This window comes from Durio zibethinus, chromosome 4 (assembly GCF_047325235.1).
Source record: "Durio zibethinus cultivar Kanyao isolate XHJ-2024 chromosome 4, ASM4732523v1, whole genome shotgun sequence".
Classification (NCBI taxonomy): Eukaryota; Viridiplantae; Streptophyta; class Magnoliopsida; order Malvales; family Malvaceae; genus Durio; species Durio zibethinus.
This window is the reverse complement of record NC_143165.1, coordinates 6,519,459-6,538,357: the sequence shown is the minus strand read 5'-3', so window position 1 is coordinate 6,538,357 and position 18,899 is coordinate 6,519,459. Positions and strand designations below refer to the sequence as shown.

Here is an 18,899-nt window from a genome sequence, read left to right as displayed (position 1 = left end):
TTAGTAAGTAATTAATTAATTAATCACGGAAGATTCATTCTGATGATATAAAGTAATGAACAGAATCAAAAATTTGGTAGAGTGGGGAGCAAAATTATTACTCAAGACGAAAGTGAGGAATTAAATTCCTCCTCTTAATTTGAATTTTAATACGATGATTGGTGATCGACTCTAACCTTAGAGAAATAATTAAATCAAGTTAAATTGATATAATAAAAATTTTAAATTTTTATTTAATTTAGATTTTATTATTTAAAATTTGATTATTTTAATTTAATTTAAAATAAAAATTAAATTATTTAAATTTATTTTATTAAATTTATTTAATAAAAATAAATTTGATATATAGAAATAAAATAATATTTTTTAATTAAAATAATAAAAATATTTTAAAATTTAATTAAATTCATAAATTGGATATTAAAATATTTGATATAACCTCAAAGTTTTAACCTTTTTTCTGTTCTCTTCTGTTCAGTGCAAATAAATAATTCCAACTTAAAGTTTTGCTTGAGCAAACCAATCAAATCAAATATTGGGAACATCGATCGCATCCATCCCTGCACTTAAAAAGCCGCTGTTTGTAATTCAATTGTACTCCCTAAAGCCTATATAAAACCTCTGCCACTTAACTCCATCTTGCACCTTCTCACTCCTCTCTCCTCTTCTTTCTCTTAATTCATCTTCCATTTTAGTTTTAGATCGAAAAATCAAAACACACTTTTTATTTTTATACATATATATATATATATATACACGAAAAATTAAAAAAAAAAAAAAGGAAAAGGAAAGGAAAACATTTCGTAAAAGATCAGATCCATGGGGGTCTTCTGCCTCTCAGCCATAGCTCTGCCTTTGTTGGTAGCCATTATCTCCGCCGTCCATGGCTGCCCTCCTTCAGACCGAGAAGCGCTGCTAGTTTTGAGTTCGTCGCTCGAGGACCCATACTTGGGCATCTTCGACTCGTGGAAGGGCACTGACTGCTGCTCCAACTGGTATGGCATCAGTTGCGACCCCACCACTCACCGCGTCACAGACGTTTCCCTGCGAGGTGAGTCTGAGGACCCCATTCTCCACAAAAACGGACGCCCCGGTTCGGGCTTCATGTCCGGTTCCATTAACCCTTCCATTTGCCAGCTGAACCGCCTCACCGCTTTGATCATCGCTGACTGGAAAGGCATCGCTGGAGAGATCCCTCAATGCGTGGTTTCGCTACCCGACTTAAGAGTCTTAGATCTCATTGGCAATTCCCTGTCTGGAAAAATCCCAGAACAGATAGGGAATCTCCAGAAACTCACTGTCTTAAACCTGGCGGATAATAAGATAAGTGGAGAGATCCCAAGCTCCTTAGTTCAACTCTCCAGTTTAAAGCATCTGGGTTTGAGCAACAACCTTCTCACAGGGGAGATTCCTGCCAACTTGGGCAACCTCAAGATGCTGAGTCGCGCATTGCTGAGTCGAAACCAACTCAGCGGGACGATTCCCAGCTCCATTGGCAAGATGTCCAGGTTGGCTGACCTGGATTTGTCAATAAACAAGTTATGGGGTCAGATACCAAAGGAGTTGGGGAACATGCGGGTGCTTTCAACGTTGAATTTGGATAGTAATATGATTTCAGGTCAAATACCGTCGGTCGTGTTGGCGAATACGGGCCTGGGAATCCTGAACTTGAGCCGAAACTCCCTTGAAGGGGAAATACCAGACGTTTTCGGGCCCAAATCTTACTACATGGCTCTTGATTTATCCTTCAATAACTTCAAAGGTCCAGTTCCCAGGTCTATATCGTCGGCAAAATACATTGGACATTTGGATCTGAGCCATAACCATCTTTGTGGATCCATTCCCGTGGGATCACCGTTCGATCATCTTGAAGCATCGTCTTTTGACAGCAATGATTGTCTTTGCGGCAACCCACTCAAGACTTGTTAATAGCCTGCTTAGATGAGGTTAATGTTAATAAGCATGACTGCATGAGGACTGCCCAATAATCAAGAATTGGAGTCGTTTTTTTTTTTTTTATTGTTCTTTTATGAAAATGAAATTGAAATTTGGTGCTGTAACAGTGTGTTAAAATAGTAGTAGTATACTTTTTTCTATATATATTTTCTATAAGGTTGATTATCTGATTCTCTTGTTATGTAACCATTTTCAGACAAGGTGAGTTGCATGCACGTGATGTGATTAAAAGCATAAGTTTCAGAAAAAAAAAAGTTACAAAGATAAGGAGCAAAAGATTCCCAACTTTATTTTGCATGGATAAGTGGTTGGATTGGAATTTGACAATTTGTGCTTGCTGCCTGTTGCAGTTCCACCTCCACTTGTAAAAAGAGTTATCTTTTCCTTGGAATTTGTGAGTTTATGTGTATTCATTCATTTTATGGTCCTAGATGCGTTCATTAAAGGTTTGGAACGAATTCTGGTGAAGCATTTAAGCCATGTCGTTCGGTAAGTGCACAAGGTAAAAATAAAGGAGTCAGCTTGGGTACAGGCGTAATGTATTAATATTTATAAATTATTCAGATTTAATTTAAATAAAATTTAAATTTAAATTAATTATTATCAAATAAAATTTTAATTCAATTTTATTATTATCAATTTAAGTTTAAATAATTTAATTTATCTGAGTAAGTTAACTTTAAATATTTTAATGTCTGAATCAAGTAACTTATAAATTTAATTAAAATTTTAATATTTTATGTTATTTTCATAAAAAATTTTATTACTTTATTTATCTATATATATATATATATCAATTTGAATTCAAACTCAAATTTAAACATATAATCAAATTTAAAATCGAATTAATCTTTTTAAACAAGTCAATTAAACGAATTTGAGTAATTTAACTTTAATCGTGAATCAAATTCAAGTTTAAAAATTAAAATTTGATTGAATTTAAACCGTATTTCAAATAATAAATTTTGAGTCGAAAATCAAGTTTCTCTACTCAATTATATCCCTAAGCTTGATTTTCTACCTCCTGCATGTCTCTGTCACCCACATTTAATAGATTCACGTACTCGGCCAACATCCACATTAACTTTGGGCATAATTTAGCAATGAATGCATTTTATGCATTTATGCTCCCATAACTATACCATACCCCAGATTCAAGACTGAAATATGCTTTGAATGATTATTAAAACTTAAATGAAAAATGTAGTCAGTCTTGAGCTAAACAAATCACATTTCAGACTCAAACCCAATATTCCAAAATCCCTCAGGAGTCATAGGAGGAACATACTTGTATCGGTGCCTAGACACACCCTCATGATGCTCACAGCGGAAATTCTTGTTTTCATCTGCATTGTCTTCATCTCCCTTATTAAGAACAGCATCATAGAATTTCTTGCATTGATTGCATTCAAATCCTTTCAACTTTTCCCTCTCTGCTTTCTTTCTCACTGGTTCCACGTACTTGAAACTTCCTTTGTCAGCTGTTTGAAACGGCCTTTTGTCAACACTAAAATCCTGGGTCTCATCATTTGAGCTATCAACATTCATGTCTTCCGGAACTGGAAGACCATCAGCTTCGTCCTTCATGGCTTTCTTCAGGTTTCCTCTTATATTCTCCATCGGAGTGTCAAGAAAATCATCATGGGGATCAGGCCCGGCTTGGCCCTGAAGGGACCTAGTATCTCTCCAACCTGAAACAGGTCGCTTCGTACCAGCTACAGGATTGGATGTCACACTTGAGGGACATTTTGGAGTGGGGAAACTGGATGTAGGAAAGTGGGAGCTAGAGGCTTCAACTGGTTTAGCTGCTTTCTCATCCACTAAGCCAACATTTAAACCAATTACATCCTTAATTGTTTTTGTGTCAAAAACAACTTTAGGAGTACTTGAAACTTTGTTTTCAGCATCTGCAACGAAGGACAACAAACTTTAGCTAAGAAATCTCTCTGAGCAAACCAAAAGGAAAAAAAATAGCAGACATAGCAGTGGCAGCAATTTTTTGCAACATCTTGCCTCAAATTATAGGGTGCTTTTGACAGTCTCAATTAAACCATAAATTCAGCAAAACCACAATGAATACTAGCAAAACTACACCTCAATAAGTTGAGAGAGCCTTGAGCAAAAGAAAAAGCAAACCTGTTTTAAAATTATCCAGCAATTATCAGCAAATAACTAGGAGGACTAAGCATTGATCTAAATAGAAGCCAAAATAAATAAATGAAATACAAGCAACAGAAACTTGCCAAGAGAAGGTTTGGAAATGTGACGATGCCTTGCTGAGTCACTTTCATCTTCCATTATATTTGGAAATGTCATATTCTCAGTAGTAAGGCCACTCTTTCTGCAGAGGAAGTTGTATTGAGATTTAAGCCTTTTGTAAGCATCAAGGAGATCTCTTTTTTTCTTCTTCTCAGCCATCAACTCAGAGGCTTTTGATTTGATCTGTTTTAGTAAATTTTCATATGAATCCCTTTCTTCAACTGCATCATTACAGCTTTCTCTAAGTTTGACTTGCAGTTCATTGATTTTTTGATCCAAACCTTTTACTTTGGCCAGAAGTAGTTCTTTTTCTTTCTCATGCTCGTCCAACAGCTGCTTATTCTTTAAAATTTCTGAGCCTTTTAAATCAATTTGTCGAAGCAATTGTTCCTGCAACTTTCTTCCCTCCTCAACTTCGTGTGACTTCTGCCTAAGTGCCACATGAAGTTCTTCATAGTTCTCCTTCAATTCGTCAAAATTGGCCACGAGTAGCTTCTTCTCCTTGTTAAAATCAATCAGCTTCTGTTCATTATGCATAATATCAAAGGCTTGCGTTTCAATCTTTTTAAGCAGATTATCTGCCAACTTCTTCCCATCAGAAACTTCCTGAGTCCTTTCTCTAAGCTCCTGCTGGAGTGCATCAACCTTTTTCTGCAGACTGTTTAGATCACTGAGAAGCACATTTATTTTTTCTTTATGTTGTTTTTGCTCTTTACCCTTAGTAGCTATCAGAGAGTCTTTCGTTTGAACTAACTGCAATAATTTACTCTGTAATTCCATTCCCTCATCATTTTCCTTAGACTTCAAGATAAGCTTCCCTTTTAGCTCCTCAATTTTGAGTTCTTGACTTTGTATTTGTACAAGAAGTTGTCTCATTTTCTCTTCCTGCTCCTTTAGTAGCTTTTCCTTCTCAAGCATGAAAGACTGGTTCTCCTCAAGGGCCTCTTTCTTCTCCAGTTCAAGTTTCTCTAATTGAAGTGTGAACTCATTTTCCTTCTTCCTCCATGCATCTTCTGCAGCTTTCTTGGCCTCAGTACATATCTTCTGCAAGCCTTTAGATTTCAACTGGAAGTTTGGGTAGAGCTGGCTGCAAAAGATGTACTCTATCTGAGAAATTCTATCCTTTGCTTCCTGAATTGTAGCGACTAGTATAGTGCTTAACCCAGAGATATACTTGACATCATCGCTGTCAATGGGAAGCCCCATTTTTGGAGATTGTTCAAGGTGCCCCTCCATTTCAGGAACTAACATTACAAGAACAGCCAAGTTATCATCGTTATAGTTTCATCACAAAATATTATAGTGAATTTAGAATCTAAGAAGGCATGATTATGAAAGGGGATATCCATTTGCAATAGTAACAGATATATTCAGCATGGCAAAAGACCTAAAAAAAAACCATCTCCTTTGACCTCAATTTGCAAATTTTGCCAATGAATCTGAAAGCTTGAAATGAGATGAAATCTAGAGTGGGTTGTTGAACACTTGAACTTTAAAGAAAAAAAGACATGAGTTCAAACTTTTTAACAGCCTGAAGCCTCTTTCTAACCAAACTAGCAGCACTAAAAGTGTAAATGATACATTAATATTCGCAACTTACTTGGGCTTGACTCAGATAAAACTTGAATTTGATTAGGTCATTATCAAGTCGAGCTCAAGTTCTAGCAACTCAACTTACTTGACTTATTGAACAAGCCAAGTTTGAGCATTTTAATGTCCGGTTCAAATAGTTCGCAAGCTTAATTGAACTTTTAAATTTTAATATATTTTATTATTTTAATTAAAAAATTACTATTTACTTATATATATATATATATATATATATTAATTTGAATCCAAGCTCGAATTCAAACACATAATCAAACTTGAAATTGAATATGATAATTGAGCTTATTTTTTATTTTTTATTAAATGACCATAATAGAGCAAATTTGAGTAGCTCAATTTTTATCTTGAGTCATGCTCGAACTTGAAAATTAAAACTTGATCAAACTCAAGCTTCTCAATTTATGGACCCTTAAGCAGCACGAGAAAAAAAAAAGAAACAAAAGAAAAATCAGAAACGCAAAGCAGAAGACGAGAAAAAGCTTTACTCTTTGTTGCATATGAACTGCTAGCTGCTAATGCAATTACATATGATATAATTAGTTCCAAAATAAACCTAAAAAATAAACTAAAACAAGCACTACCGAATATGAAACTCAACCAAATGCACGAAATTAGGAAAATCCAAACTAAAATTACAACTTACTTTCGCTTTGAAACCAGCAATCAAACGAACAAAGAAAGCAATGAAATCACCTTGCTTCGCCTAATATCAACATACAAAAACAAAAATGTCAGTGAAATTATACAAATCCAGAAGAGGTAGTTATGAATGCCCTCATTTTCCTCGGAAACAAACAGAGAGATGGAAAAAGGGGAAGGAAATAACGTAAAAAAAGGTGAAAAAATGACTTGGGAAAATGAGAGATGGGAATGCGATGCAATCAACGTGCGCCGATAGTTGAATTTGGGGTGAGGCCTTGAGGCTGCTTCCAATCGCAATCTCCGCCGTTTGCTACTTCCAAACTCCAGAGCTTGGCGGGGAAGATTTACTGTTGTTATTACTTAAATTTATAGAACTAGAGTAGCTGTCGACGCGGACAGAAAATAAATAAATAAATAAATAAATAAATCGATTTAAAATTATAATGTTAAATTAAATTAGGATATATATATATATATAATATTTTAATTTTAAATTAAATTCAAATATTAAATATATTGTTTAGATCGAATCTTCGGAATGTTTTAGATTTTAATCCCATTTTAAAAATTTATAATATTATAAAATATATCGAAAAAATCGAATTAACCTCTAGCTTGGAACTCTATTCACGGCCCAAATAAGAGAAAAGCATCCGAGACTCTATTCCCAGCCCAAATCAGTGAAAAGCACCCTGGAAACAGAGCCTTCGTTACCAACTTTCGGCCCACCTTGAATTTTATTTTATTTTCTTTTTATTATTAGAAATTTGTAAAATGCTTAAAAAGGGTGAATATATTCAAAAATATTTGGCAGTTAATATGGGTTAGAATTGTAAATGATACATTAATATTCATAAATTATTTGAGTTTAATTCGAATAAAACTTATATTCAACTCGATTATTATCAAGTCAAACTCGAATAGTTCAACTTATCAATCGAATCAAATTCAAGCATTTTTATATACGATTTAAGTAGCTCATAAATCTAATTAAATTTTTATATTTAAATATATATTTACTATTTTAATTAATAAAATATTTCAAACTTGAATTTAAACTCGAATACAAATAATCAAATTTTTATCGAATATAATAATCGAACTTAATTTTACATATTAATCGAGCTTAATTGAGTAAGTTCGAATAATTCGATTTCTATCTCGAGTCACTAGAAAAATAAAATTAAATCGAATTCGAACTGAGCTTCGAGTCTCGAATTTTAAATCGAATTCAAGTTTGAGCTTAATATTGTATCGACTCGAATTTAATTAATTACATCCCTAATATGGACAATTTTTTGGTCGTCCAATCGCTTTCTTAAGTCATAAGTAGTGTGACTTTTGGCACTATAAGATTCAATTCATGTAATGTAAATGAACAAATAGTAAAACAATACATAGGGCATTTTTTCTATACGAAATTTGTTAAAAAGCAGCTAAAGTTTTATTTTAACTCTTCTCTTGTCTGTGAGCCATGGCATTAGCCATCTAGCTAAAGTTTTGTTATAGAAACCTCAACACTGTCATTGCAACAAAATGCATTTCATCTAAACTCTTGAGCGCTTTCTACAACCAACCCATTGAAAAGCACCAAAGTAAAGATCCATTCTTCCTTCTTTAATCAACCACAGGCCATGGGAACAGTATTATCCACCAATCAATCAACCACATAATTCTCAGATGAAGCTGCCTCATATTAAAGTACCAATGAAGATCACAATTAAGTTACAAAGATGTAAATAGGTCAGTTACTTCAGTCTTCTTCATCAATGACCTTTGTTCCCAACCCCTTCAAACCCTCAGGAGGGATCTCTGCAACAGTTACCAAGGAGAAAAACCCCGCCTTAGCATCCTCTTCATCCTTTTTCTTCCTTGCGATGCAGAGTCGAACTCTCCTCGGCACACTTCAGATCCCACGGCTTCATACATGCTTGTTGAGCTTTACATCAACTCTCACATCAGTTGTCCCCATGGCCTTCTGGGCAAACTTCCTAATCCCCTTTATGGCCTTTGGAGCCTTCTTCTTAAACGTGCTGTGCAAAGTTGTTCAAATTCCCAGAATACATTGCATAACATAAACTAAATGGAAGTGAGCAAAAATTACAACATAGCAACAGTTTGATTCATGTTCATGTTGTGATCGAGCTGCATGGCATTCAAAAAAACCCGGTTGCCTATAATTCAGAAAGACAATACTGTTCTTTATTTATGTAGAAATAAAGCAATCCAAACCAGAAAGTTACATATTTGAACATCCTAATCATAAGACAAATACTCATAATTTCAGCAATGGAAACATAAGCATGATTGTAAGAAGGCAAAGCAACTAATCAGCTGCTCCATATGATACATACATACATACATATAGTAATAAGGTAATCCAAACCAGAAAGTTAAATATTTCAACATCCTTATCATAGGACAAATGCTCACAATTTCAGCAATGGAAACATATGCATGATTACGAGAAGGCAAAGCAACATACGTACATACATACATCATAATAGCTAAATTAATATAGTATAGCAGAGCAACAAAAGGAGAAAGGGGAAGAAAGGAAAGAGTAGATTTGGTTTTAGTAAGTTACCATCCATGCAAGCGCTTGTGGAGGTTGATGGTGTACTCTCTAGTGACCACCTCCTTTCTTCCTTTGCTTGCCTTGTCTACCGTTTTCTTTGCGGCCTCCAAAACCCAAAGCTCCTCTCCCTCTGCCGTCTGCCCGTTATATAGAACCCTAGTTCTCTACACTAAAGGGACTTTATATTCTTTATTATTACTTAAATACCCCTCCCATCTATCATTGTGCTAAATTTGTTGTCATTCTCGGCCTTTCCTATTTACTTTACTCATACAAGGGCACTATTGTTTCTAAAATCTGCTGCTTCTGTTAGATCCCTAACCTTCATTTTCTTTTTGATTTCGAACCAGCTCTATCAGATTTTGTTATGAGTACTCACTGCTTCTTTGCTAAAACCATAAATTTTGCCCCTTTTTTTTGTTGTTTACAGATTTGGGTTCTTTGATTTCTAGGTAAAGTGCCCCAAAGACTCGCATTTCCAAGGCTACAATATGGTAACTTTCACTTTGTCTCTAAACTTTAAAGGTTAAACCTTTTTCTCAGTTTTGCCCATTAAGGGATTAGCATTAATTTTGTTCCTTTATTAATATACATTTTATTTGATTTTTTAAAAATTAATTTAGAATGGATAATTATTATGCTTGCAGTCGGGCAGGAAAGAAACAGTCTTGGATTTGGCAAAGTTTGTAGACAAAGGTGTTCAGGTCAAACTCTCTGGTGGTAGACAAGGTCTGTTGCTGTGCTTTCAATTTTTCTTTGGTCTTTACGTGAATATAAAAAGTACTGAAACTTGGGTTTAGATTATGAGTGATGCTAAAGAATTACCGAATAGAAATAATTTGACATCAGGAATCTGATAATATCTCATCAACTAATAATAGCTTCCAGCCTCTAATGCCAAGTATTGCAACATGTCATGTTCCCTATAGGTGTGGAGGCCATTTTCTTTTTTCCCAATCATTTGTTTGATGTAGTTTATGTATCATTTATTTCGTGAGCCATTTCTTTTTTCTGTTTTAGTCACAGGGACTCTAAAAGGATATGACCAGCTACTAAATCTTGTCCTGGATGAAGCTGTAGAATTTCTTCGAGGTAATTGCCTCTATGGCACATCGTAAACATGCTTGTTTGTGTGCTGTAATACATCCAGAAAGCTTTCAAACTATATTCTTTGATGAACATTAGATACCTTGTCTCTCTAAACTCAACTGCTTTTGGGTTTTTGGTCCTTTTGTACATCCATTCTCAGACCAATGACCAGTGTCGAGTAGATGGTAATTATATATGCCTATGTAACAGTTTGCAGTTACATGCGAGTGTTTCACTTGTTTTCCTTGCACGAATTACTTCGGCACCTTCTCTTTGCTCCACCTGTTCCGAATATTCTTCTATGTCTAGTGTCTGTTCTCTCATGCTGCAAAGAGAATGCTTCTTTTCTAATCTAAAATAAATGAAAAAAAAAAGTAGGATATACAGATTCATTTGCTCTCTTAAATGGAAAATTGCAATTTGCAGGATGATTGTTACTTACAACCATTTATTTTGGCATCAAAAGCACTCAGAAAACAGATCATGGAAGTCTGTTCCATAAGCTTCCCATAGAGCTATTAGATTTTCTCCTCCAATGAACTTGTGCTGCTTCATAGAGGCAAAAATAAGCATGTCTACAGAGCTCTGTCGGCCATACACATGTTAGCTAGCATGCTAAGCAATTAGTATGGGTTCATTCAGATAATTTTTTTGCAATAGTTGCTACATCTTGCCAAATCCTTTACTGCTTGGCAGTTTTCAGGATATGATCTTTGTTTGGTTGAGTTTGGTTAAAGTTCTTGCAATTTCATTTTATTTACCCAGCAAGGGCATTTTATGTCTTTTTTTCTTTTTTCTCCTTAGCATGCTAGCTGTCCTTTTAAAGGAAAACAATGGCTGTAAGGATAAAATCTCCATGTGTGTAATCTGCATGGCCTGTTTAGCAGCACTGATCTCTTGTAGCGAATTTGTTATAGCAATTTTTCAGGTCAATAATTAGTCATTCTTATTCCCTGTAGAGTGATGCTTATTCTTCTCTAATTCTATTTGAGCTGTAAGCAATTAAGAGCGTGGACAATTGCAAACTGAAATTTGAAACTTCTGAGTGGAGTTGGTATATGCTTTTTCTGAACCGCTTGACCTCTTCTCTCTGAAAGTTTTATTTTTTTATTTTTTAATTTGCTCATGTGTCTGAAGTTCTGGTTGAGAAAACAAGATTGATTTGTTCTGCTGTTTTCGGATATTCTGCAGATCAGGATGATCCGATGAAGACTACTGATCAGACCAGGCGTCTTGGCTTGATAGTATGTTTTTTTCTTCCCCCTTCCCTTCCTTCCTCCACCCTTTTTACAGTTTATTGTTCAATTTTATGGTGCCGTTTCAATAAGTGATCCAAAAAACCGCATTGCATGCATTGCCTCTGCTGCAGTCATATGGATTTAATAAACTCAACCTATGACTCTGAATATTCTGGCACCTTATGTTTCTAGAAATTCAAGCATGTCAAAGTAATGAGTGAAAATTGAGTGCTGAAATCATTGGATCAGCAGAACTGTCACGGATAGGTATTTTGGGTGGAGCCACGTATCTTTGGGTCCGCAATTTCCATTTCCAGATCATGTTGGAATGTTTTTGTATGTGTTATATTATCTGAAACATATGGTAGGAGGAAGATGTAGTGATCAAAATCCAAAGGGTTTATAGCATGTGAACACAAACACTTACATCATTTGAACAATATGTCAATTATTTGATGCAGGTTTGTAGGGGTACTGCGGTGATGCTAGTATCACCAACTGATGGCACGGATGAGATTGCCAATCCTTTCATCCAGCCAGATGGAGCCTGATCTTCTCTCTTCAAAATGGGCCATGTCTTTCCATTCTGTACTTCTTCTAGCATTTCATGTCCTATCGAATTTTAGAATATTGTAGGGGCTAGGTTGTCTTCTTTCTTTCTTTGCATTTAGCTTTGAATTATGCTCTAAACAATCATTATCTATCAACAAAAGTGTTAAAGAATGAAGTTATTACCACTTTGTTAAGGTTGTTCCTAACGTGGGATTTTATTTCTATGTCTATATGGAGTAATCCTTAAGTGTTATATCCTTTCTAAATTTTGGACAATAACCATACTATGCAATGGAAAAGAGATAGAAGCCTTGATCTCAGAAATAAATAGTGGTGTATCGATATCAATCTAATCAGCATTGCTTTCAATCAGAGAGCATTGATGGCATGTAGGCGGTGGTGGATTTCATACGCCAATAACAAAAGCCTATTTAGGTAATGGGCGAGAAAGTGATGTGATTTGATTCTCACAAAAAGTCATTTCGGACTATCCTTATGGGGTCTCAACCCTAATTTTTTATTACCACAACAATAATGTCTGGCACAGGCTCAATCACTTGATGCCACCCTGAAAATCCATCTATAATTCCTAATCCTAAGCCTCCTAAAGAGCAGTGCACGCAAATAATAATAATTTTATAAGTTAAAAAAAATGGTATTGCATGTACAATTATAATTTAGTCTGAATTAATTCAAGTTGAATTGAGATACTGAAAAATTTTAATTTGAATTTGATTCAAAATTTATCGAAATTTAATTTGAATTTGATTAAGATTTAATTTTTAAATTTAAATTTCATTCGAAATAAAAATTAAACTAATGAAACTTGTTCGATTAAATTTGTTTAATACAAAAATAAATTTGATTCTTATGATAATTTTAAGTTAAATTCAAAAAAATATATATAAAGATAAAATAATAAATTTTTTAATTAAAATAATAAAAATATATTAAAATTTAAAAAATCAATTAAATTCATAAATTATTCGAATAAAATATTAAAATATTTGAGCATAACTCGTTTAATTCAATAATAACTTAATAAAATTTAAATTTTGTTCAAATTAAATTTAAATATTTTATAAATATTAATATATTATTTATACTTTTAATTACACCATATGCTTATTATGGTTCTAGTATTTGTTTGTTTTGTACTCCCAAGTTCGAAAATCGGGGAAAGAGGGGAGCCTTTAAAAAGATTCCCATTCTCTGCTTTATTTTCCAAAGGAAAAAAAAGAAAGAAAGAAGCAATTATTGGATGGTGTCAATCATACTCGAATTTTTATAAATAAAAGTAAACTTTTTGTACATTGAATTGCGATGTTGTATCAGTTTGTCGACTATCAAATTTTTTGCAATTTAAATTAATAAAGTGGAAATTTTCAGTGCTCATCTCATCGTCGCTGCTCACTCACCGTAATTGCCACTTTGAGATTCCTTCTTATGACTCACCCTCACCCACCGCAATACTAACAAAAATGGGGTTGCTTCTTATCTCTTAAAGATTCCATTCTTTCCTTTTGTAACCAACACAAAAATATCAGTTCATCCACTGAAATTTCTTATAATTACAACCCTTTGTTTTGGAATTTGATAAATAAAGAATGAAAACTTTTACATCGATGCATCTTATTGCTTGTTCTCGTCCCCCTCTGAGTTGTTGTAAAATAGAAGACATAATAACATTGCAAATAAAAATAATTATAATAAAAAAAGTTTAAATTTAATGATTCGTGTATCATATTTCGTATCAGATACGATATTAAATATAATACGAATATAAATTAATATTTAAATGATATAAATAATTTTAAAATAAATATGATATATTTATTATACATATTATACGTTATGTGATAAGATACGATATGATTAATATATTTTAAGTCATTTTAAGAATAAGTAACATGATACAATTAACATAATTAATATTAAAATATTTAATCAATAATTCATTATTAAACCAAAATTATAACATAATAAAAATATTAAAACCCTAAACATATTTAACACTTTAATCATATATTTTTTATAAAAAAATAAACATAAATATAATTAATTGTGAAAAAATATGTTATTTAAATGAATCATAAATGAATTATTTATACATGTTAACACAATAATATAATTAAAATATAATTAATTAATTAAATATATCTTAAACGTATAACACATTTAAGATATAAAATATGATATTCATAACATTATATTTTAAATATGTTGATATAATTAAAATACAAAATATAATTATATAATATATATAATTTATTATATATTATTTTTATATCATATTTAAAATAATTATGTGTATTAAAAAAAGGAAAAGAAAAAGAACGTCATTGTGCAACCAGCTCTCACTCAATCACGCCCCTCTCCCCGATCGCCATAATTTCTTCACATCTCTACATTAATACCGTATCTCTCTACGTATGAATGTATTATTATTACGTATTTTAAATAATTTTGTTTTTTCAACAACAACGCAAATGTTCCCGTCACTCTCGCTGACACCAACTTTACAGCTTTTTGCTGTACTTGCTTTATACCATTTAATATCTATACGTGGCTAGATTTGATTGGACTATGCAAAATGAGACATCATGTCAAATGCAAACATATCACTTACCCCATCAAATCTCAGGACAGACAACAGCACATATCATTTTCAAGAGGTCCCTTTACTTGTATTTTATTTTGTGGATTTATACTAGTACGGGTCAATTAAAACTTCCCACCGAAATTTCCAGCTGCAAATTGCGATACCTCAAAAATCAAAATCACCTTTTCACCCCCAAAGTTAGATCGAATTTACATTTACATGCCATTTGTGCCGAATCTCAAATCCACGCCATTATTACATTTATTTCTAATATAAACAAACTTTAAAATGGGCAATAACTTCATCAAACTTGTAATGTCAAACAAACAATCTAAAAGGCAGATCTGAATCCTGGAGGGAAGGGTAACACAAATGTAAATAAGCCACAATAATCTTTCATTTCTCAATTAAAAAACAAAACCCAAGAAAAATGAAACACTATAGATTGATCCAACAGGAACAATCACAAGAGAAAATATCTTCTTCATATCCGGTAATCTTAATGTGAAGGTTTTGATTTTGAAGCTTTTCTCTCTATGAAACGGTCTCTTGAGATGTCATCTTTCGCAAGGATTGATGATGAGATCGAGCATAGGTCTCCACAACTTGCTCATATTTTCAGGTCAAAAAATGACCCAATACTTAATTTAATTTGATAAATCAAACTCTGATAATCTTGGCTGCCTTAACCACGGGATTTTCTCTAGCGATGGCCTCGCGACCCACTGTCTTGTAGTCATAACTGCAATCGTGTCGATCCGAGTACCGGTGCTCGGCACAGAAAAGCTCCCCACATCTACACCGGAACCCTGTCAACCCCACGCGTTTTCTGCAACCGGAACAGGAACATCGATTCACCACCTTCTTTTCCGCCGCAGGATCATTTCCTGATCCGTTTGATGCGGTGGTCCGACCATTCGTTGTTGTAGCCGGAGCAGGATCGGATCGGTTATCCTGCGGACGAGACGAGGTAGATCTCGAGGATTTATCGGCGGTGGTGATGGTGGAGGATGAGGAGGTGGCTGTTGTGGCGTTAAAACATTTTTGGCACATGTTGTTGGTGGCTGGATTCCCCGTAACCCCACAGTTGTTGATGCATAGCGTCAAGGTTTCAGGTACCTTGAACTCGGTCTCTTCTTTCTCGGCTCTTTGCGCCATGTTCTCTCTCTGTTGTTTTGTTTCCGACCAGGAACCAAGAAACGATTTCAAAGGGATGAAATAAACAAAGAGAGGAAAGGGTCTGGTAGGCTAGGCGTTAGGGAGAGGAGAAAGTGGGATTTGAAGGGATTGAGAGGTCGGCAATGGCGATGGAATATGGGCCTCATAGAGACGCGCATCAAAATTTTTTTCCTATTTACAAAAATAGCCTCGTGACTTTTGTCAATTTGCGTCTTCTAGATTATTACTTCCTTCGGACGTGTTAATTGTCGTCATTATGGAGATATTATAAAACGCGGTACGCTTATTTATTTTTTGTAGCACCGCTTCTTCAGCCGCACGATAGAAATAAAATAAAATCCTTTTAAAATTTATCCTACGGCTATCTTTTTCTTTTTTTTTTTTACGAATAATAGTAATAATAAAAAAAATAAATCAGACTAAGCTAGCTTAAAGTTCAAGCGACCTTGCAGTTTTACCTCGACACATCTCTTTTAATCTGCTGGGGCAATCACTCACAATTTCACTGTTCTATCTACCAATCCTTAGCCTTTTTTGTTATTTTTTAGTACAATAATTGTCAAAAAACTTGATGATTTATGCATTAATATCATAAAAATATTAAAATTTATATATTTATATTATATTTTATATAAAAATTACATATTATAATTAATAAATTACACGAATTGATAATATATAATTATGATTATAAATTAATTGAATATAAATAAATAAACGTATGTACGTAATTTATTCATTTATTTTTAGAGATGTTCGAACTTGATTCATGTTCGATAAAAAAAATTATTATTCATTTTCATTTGTTTAAATAATAAATTATTTGTGTTTAATTTTTATTCGATTCAATTAAATTAAATAAATTTATTTATAAATATTAAATAAATATATTTACGAACATATATAAACAATTATATTGATGAACAATAAATAAATTATAACTAAATAAATTTAAACAAATGAACTATAAACAAATATAAACATATACAAACAAATATAAATAAATCTTAAAATAAAATAAATATAAAAAATAAAAATAAAAATATAATTTTATTAATATTATTACAAACGAATAATTTTTAAATAATTTTTAAATAAATTTATTTATAAATATAAACGAATTAAATAATTTTTATTTATATTCAATTCATTTAATTAATAAAAAAATATTAAATAAAAATCGAACATATTTACTAACAATTCATAAAAAATTATATTCATTTAGATCTTACGTACAATTAAAGTATGTCACAAAAAATATGCACACCTTCCCTCGTGAATCACATGGATTGAGAATGAAAGAAAGGATAAACTTGATCCTTTTGTTTAACAGTGACGTTCTAAACCAAATTACTCGGTATTTCATATGCGGGACTTTGCTAAATTCAGTTAAGATAATAACTTATGACCCCACACTAATTTAATTGTGGGCTTGAACACAATGAACACTAATTTCCCAATGTCGCCACATTATTGTCATGAGGCCTTTCCAAGAGGCTAAGGGATGGGAAGAAGAAAACAAAGAGAGGGTATAATGGAAAATTGGTACAATGTCGAATTTCTATCCCATAGGCCATAGGGCAGTTCTAATACAGGCTTTAAGCCGCCCAATCTGACCGTCCTCACAGCCCACCATATCTTTTTCAACGACGTCGGTCTTCACGTGTGCAAGCCATGCGTTTCTTATTCTAAAAAAAAGTTACTATAACAATTAGAGTCGTAACTAGGACTCACCGGTTACTCAATTTAATTTAGATAAAATTAAAAATTTTTTTTTATTATTCAATTAAATTCGATCAATATAATTTATTAAGTGAATAAAATTTAAATATTTTAATATTCAATTATAATATTTTGTAAGTCTAATTAAATTTTTGAATTTAAATATATTTATATTATGTTAATTATAAATTATTATTTTATAATATATTAATTGATAGGAAATTGAAAGAAATTATACTATTATTGTGTTTTTGGCATTGAATACCCACCACAACTCGTGTACATTAGGCTAGTTTTTATATAAAGGAACAAAACCCATGTAATATTATATTAAAATAATTATAAAAATATATGTAAAGTTGGCAATGGGTTTGAGTGAGGCGAGTTTTTGTTCTTCTTGAATATGACCTTAAAATTTTTTATTTTTTAATATCTGAATTTAATCTGAGTTAATGTTATATTAATTATATTAGATTTAATTCAAAATTAATAAAATATTGTTTTTTAAAAAATATAAAATATTTTTTAAATATAATTATATAAATATATAAATAAAAAATTTAAAAATTAATTTTTATATATTTTTTAATTAAATCAAATCAAATTTATCTAAAATTTAAATTTAACTCAATTTGAATTTTTTTAACATTATTTAACTTGATCCGAAATTTAATTAAAAAAAATTAATCTTATGTTATCAGATCAAATCAAATCAAAATTTATTTGAAATGAATTGAATTATCTACTCTAAATATACGCTGTAAAATAAAGTTTGAAAAGAAAAATATAGCACCCAAAGTTTATAGATATGTATATGAGTTTTTCTTTTTTTGCAAAACGTGAGTTACTTCAATTACATCAATTATATACGTAGATGATTAAAAAAAATGGTATTTTTTTCACCTATATAAAAGTAAAACATCCAATTAAAACCAAGTCGCATTGATAATCACAGCATTTGAAAATTTAGAAATGAAAAATTAAAAAATAAATAGTCTTATAATTGTTGTTGTATAAAACAAAAGTTAGTCGCTGGACGGCTACTAGTAGGGCCACAGCTTGACTTGGTCAGCGGATGTCGGCCAGTAATGCGTGAGTCAGCACTCTTACGAGGCAAAACGCAAGGCAGGATGGGGAACTAGCGCCCGCTTGTCTTCCGGGAGAAGCATCCTTGACCCATACGCCCGGGTCATTATCATGATTTAGTAAACATTTTTTAAAAAATCATAATCTAAATCTCACTTACCGTACAAAAAAAGACAACCACATTGGCAGGTAATCCCTGTCAAACCAACACGTTATTTGTAACTTTTTTTTCACTTCCTTGTATCAGTGTTAGAAGATGAAGTAGAGTTTGCCTCTGCTGAATTGCGGGTGGACTCAACTGACGTAGCGTGGGCATATGGCGACAGAAACAGGTTCATGGTAGGTTGCCACCTAGAATTCTCTCAATCGACTATGAAGTAGGATGTAA

At 32.6% G+C, this 18,899-nt stretch overlaps 4 protein-coding genes and 1 pseudogene across 7 annotated transcripts; 2 read left to right on the top strand and 3 right to left on the bottom strand.

The window, feature by feature from the left end:
* The first annotated feature begins 518 nt into the window (after window positions 1-518).
* On the top strand, window positions 519-2,096 carry LOC111288291 (uncharacterized). The gene has a single exon (XM_022879114.2). It carries the CDS (start codon window positions 820-822, stop codon window positions 1,927-1,929), a length of 1,110 nt encoding a protein of 369 aa, XP_022734849.2. The 5' UTR covers window positions 519-819; the 3' UTR covers window positions 1,930-2,096.
* Window positions 2,097-3,067: 971 nt separating this feature from the next.
* Window positions 3,068-6,802, bottom strand: LOC111288289 (protein gamma response 1-like). The gene is made up of 4 exons (XM_022879113.2): window positions 6,673-6,802; window positions 6,467-6,526; window positions 4,200-5,459; window positions 3,068-3,863 (listed from the first exon to the last, which is right to left on the bottom strand). Exons 3-4 carry the CDS (start codon window positions 5,449-5,451, stop codon window positions 3,184-3,186), a joined length of 1,932 nt encoding a protein of 643 aa, XP_022734848.2. The 5' UTR covers window positions 5,452-5,459; window positions 6,467-6,526; window positions 6,673-6,802; the 3' UTR covers window positions 3,068-3,183.
* Window positions 6,803-7,851: 1,049 nt separating this feature from the next.
* On the bottom strand, window positions 7,852-9,371 carry LOC111288755 (large ribosomal subunit protein eL31 pseudogene; annotated as a pseudogene). The gene is made up of 3 exons (XR_016341868.1): window positions 9,318-9,371; window positions 9,053-9,207; window positions 7,852-8,498 (listed from the first exon to the last, which is right to left on the bottom strand). The product of XR_016341868.1 is annotated as a large ribosomal subunit protein eL31 pseudogene (transcript).
* Window positions 9,203-12,116, top strand: LOC111287981 (sm-like protein LSM7). Of its 3 annotated transcripts, none has more exons than XM_022878704.2 (6): window positions 9,203-9,351; window positions 9,474-9,537; window positions 9,691-9,772; window positions 10,064-10,135; window positions 11,324-11,376; window positions 11,832-12,116. In XM_022878704.2, the coding sequence occupies exons 2-6, from the start codon at window positions 9,535-9,537 to the stop codon at window positions 11,919-11,921; spliced, it is 300 nt and encodes a 99-aa protein (XP_022734439.1). In that variant the 5' UTR covers window positions 9,203-9,351; window positions 9,474-9,534; the 3' UTR covers window positions 11,922-12,116. The 3 variants fall into 3 exon arrangements, with proteins under 3 accessions (XP_022734439.1, XP_022734442.1, XP_089615418.1); XM_022878707.2 differs by having other exon boundaries at window positions 9,203-9,414; window positions 9,496-9,537; XM_089759292.1 differs by lacking the exon at window positions 9,203-9,351 and having other exon boundaries at window positions 9,358-9,537.
* Window positions 12,117-14,899: 2,783 nt separating this feature from the next.
* On the bottom strand, window positions 14,900-15,889 carry LOC111288213 (zinc finger A20 and AN1 domain-containing stress-associated protein 5-like). Its single transcript, XM_022879002.2, has one exon. The coding sequence runs from the start codon at window positions 15,680-15,682 to the stop codon at window positions 15,185-15,187; it is 498 nt and encodes a 165-aa protein (XP_022734737.1). The 5' UTR covers window positions 15,683-15,889; the 3' UTR covers window positions 14,900-15,184.
* Between the last annotated feature and the right edge of the window lie 3,010 nt (window positions 15,890-18,899).